Source organism: Cyprinodon variegatus, unplaced genomic scaffold (genome assembly GCF_000732505.1).
Source record: "Cyprinodon variegatus isolate N-32 unplaced genomic scaffold, C_variegatus-1.0 Scaffold862, whole genome shotgun sequence".
NCBI classification, from domain to species: Eukaryota; Metazoa; Chordata; class Actinopteri; order Cyprinodontiformes; family Cyprinodontidae; genus Cyprinodon; species Cyprinodon variegatus.
Genome location: NW_015151315.1, coordinates 116,394 through 119,101, shown reverse-complemented (window position 1 = coordinate 119,101; position 2,708 = coordinate 116,394). Strand labels below are relative to the sequence as shown.

The 2,708-nt window shown below is 38.3% G+C and overlaps 1 protein-coding gene across 1 annotated transcript in view; it reads left to right on the top strand.

The window, feature by feature from the left end:
• Positions 1 to 2,708, top strand: part of scpep1 (serine carboxypeptidase 1) — a 16,659-nt gene that overhangs the window by 12,729 nt on the left and 1,222 nt on the right. The window contains exons 9-11 of the mRNA XM_015397432.1: positions 578 to 662; positions 770 to 883; positions 996 to 1,133. Coding sequence (XP_015252918.1) covers positions 578 to 662; positions 770 to 883; positions 996 to 1,133 — 337 coding nt within the window. The remainder of the gene's footprint in view (positions 1 to 577; positions 663 to 769; positions 884 to 995; positions 1,134 to 2,708) is intronic.

The window sequence follows — 2,708 nt, the reverse complement described above, 5'->3', positions numbered from 1 at the left end:
CACATTCAGGAGCTCTTTCAAGCTGGGCACCGTTTCATTCACAACACCTGTCCCATCAACCAGGAATCAGAAATACTTTAATAATCCCAGGGAGAAATTACTTTCATTACATGACTCAATCTATAGGAGCAGTTTGATATAACACTATTTCATACAATATATATAATTAGGGGTTCCCAGCTTCATCTCACCATCAGTTTGGGGTCCTTGGCTTGGAAAATGTTGAAGACCCCTGATTTAGAGGACAGGTTGGACAGAGACCAGAGACGTCCCACTGAGAAATTATACCTTAGGGGGACAATTCACACTAGAAAGTAGGATGTAGAATGTTTTTTTGGCTTGTTTCTGTTTGAAACATATGGTTTGTCTTTAAAAAACATGATTAAAAACTATTATTAAAGGTTTATGAGCCACTGATCAAGCAGACCAGCCTCAGTTTTAGTGGCTTGCTTGACAGGTTGGGTCTGTTTTGGTTCCTGCTCACAAGTAGGTGATGGGTGATAATTTGAAGCTGGAATAATGAAAGGGAAATATTTATTGTTCAAATCAATAATTTGTATGTTTTTTTTCTTTACAGAACACCAACGGGGTGAACTTCTATAACATTCTAACCCAGCAACCAGATGAGAAAACTGCCTCTTTTGCAGGAGGGAACTTTATCTGTATGGAACCATGGCTATATCTAGAATCATTAAACAAATGAAGTTACAAAGAGGGAACCCAGATTTATTCCTCTGACTGGTGTGGTTTTTTTTATTCTGTGCATCAGCTCTGCAAGCCCACCGCCACATTCGCCCTCTGCACAAGCAGTCACTGAGCGAGCTGATGAATGGACCAATCAGGAAGAAGCTGGGTATCATCCCTCAGAATGTGACCTGGGGAGGTACCTTAGAGCGGGATCGGGTCTCTTTGTCTCCGACTGATTCATCTGATCCGTCATTTTTACAGTATTTTGCTTTCTTTGTCTTCTCTCTCTCCCTCTGCGCTGGTTTCAGGGCAAGCAGAGGAGGTTTTCAGCAACATGGCGGGGGATTTTATGAGGCCAGTGGTGGATATAGTGGACCAGCTGTTGGCAGCTGGAGTCAATGTCACAGTCTACAACGGCCAACTGGATCTTATAGTGGACACTCTTGGTAAATGAGCTTCTAAAGCAATGATGTCTGAGCATCATTGACGTTTGTTTCTGAGCTTCATTTGTCCGTCTGGAAACATGTTGGGCTTGAAGATGTTGGTCAATCTTTTCAGCTTGATTCTGGAATTTGGACAGAAAAATCTAAATTAATTCATTTTTTCTTTCTCTTCTTTGCCAACCATAAACATAAAATCCATATTATACATATTACAAGATTTTATAATTTTCATAACCTTGAAAGCTCTTTTGTTCTAAGCCTATTGTCATAGGCCTTTATAGTGTTGCTATCATGCATGGCTCTGCATGTCACTGCCTGATCCGTACCAGTGGCATGATCCCAACCATCAGCTCATCTGAGCAACCAGATATACATCCGGGTCGCCCTCCATTTTAAAACGGAACTAAATTACATTTTCCTGCCCTAAAAATAGTAAGCATACTAAACTATAATCTGTTATAAGGTTTTCCTGAGAAAATAAAAGCTTAACAACCGTTTCTGTTTGATCACTCCTCTGTGCTGGAAACGGGATCCTATGCTACTTGGGATTTAAACATAAATCTAGTCTTTCTGAGTTTTATTTTTTCCTTTTGTGTTAACCTTAAGCTATATGGTGCGTAATCTGAAGAAAGAAACAACTAAAATGCAGATAAACATGGTTTAATCATATTTTGCCAGACTGCTCTGAGGATGTCCCATGATGATGTCACAGAAGCAGTTTAACAGAGAAAATTTAAAAAGCATCAAATTGTCTAAGAAAAGTCATCCATTTTATTTTAAAGATGTGTATTAGCATTTTTTCGTGATTTAAGGTTAGAAATAAGTTCTTTTAGTACCATAATTACTTTATTTATGGCAACCTGGATGAATATCTGGTTGAACAAGTCTATATGAGCTGATGGTACGGATCGTGCCTCCGTGACGGATCGAGTCGTGACGCTGCACTAAAACTCCTAAATCCCTGTTTGTTCAGCATGTTGGCAAACTCATTTTAAGCGTGACACTGCCACCTAAAGGCTTGGAGTGGAAAGATCAATGTTAAAAGTAATGTGACCAACAATCAAGACAATCAAAAAACAGTTTTTTTAGTTTTCAGTTTTTTACATTTTGACTATGCTGCCATATACAACCAGAACCTCAAACAAGGTAAAAAAAAAAAAAGAATTGCATGTTATAAAAAGTTGGCTAGAAGAATTATTTCCTCTTCTAATTAACTGTCAGTCTGTTAATTGATCCTTCTTGCTATGATGGTGGCAGCAGCAGCTCAAGGCTCTCGTTTCAGTGCACTATTATCGCTTCTAAACCAGCGCTGTTTTAGTAAAAAATGTTCATATACCATATACCTAATAATGCACCATGTTGCCTTCCCTTTAATTAAATTAACGCTAAAAGGTTTGTTCCTTTTTAACGCTTATTGAAGATTTTTAAAGACCAATAAGTCCCACTATGTAACTTCTGACCCCAATGTTAACCGAATATATGACATATTAAATTATTTTCAGATCAAAATTCAGTACTTGGTGCATACCGATTACTCATAAATTAATCTGTCACTTTGGGGCCCTAGGCAAAGACAGG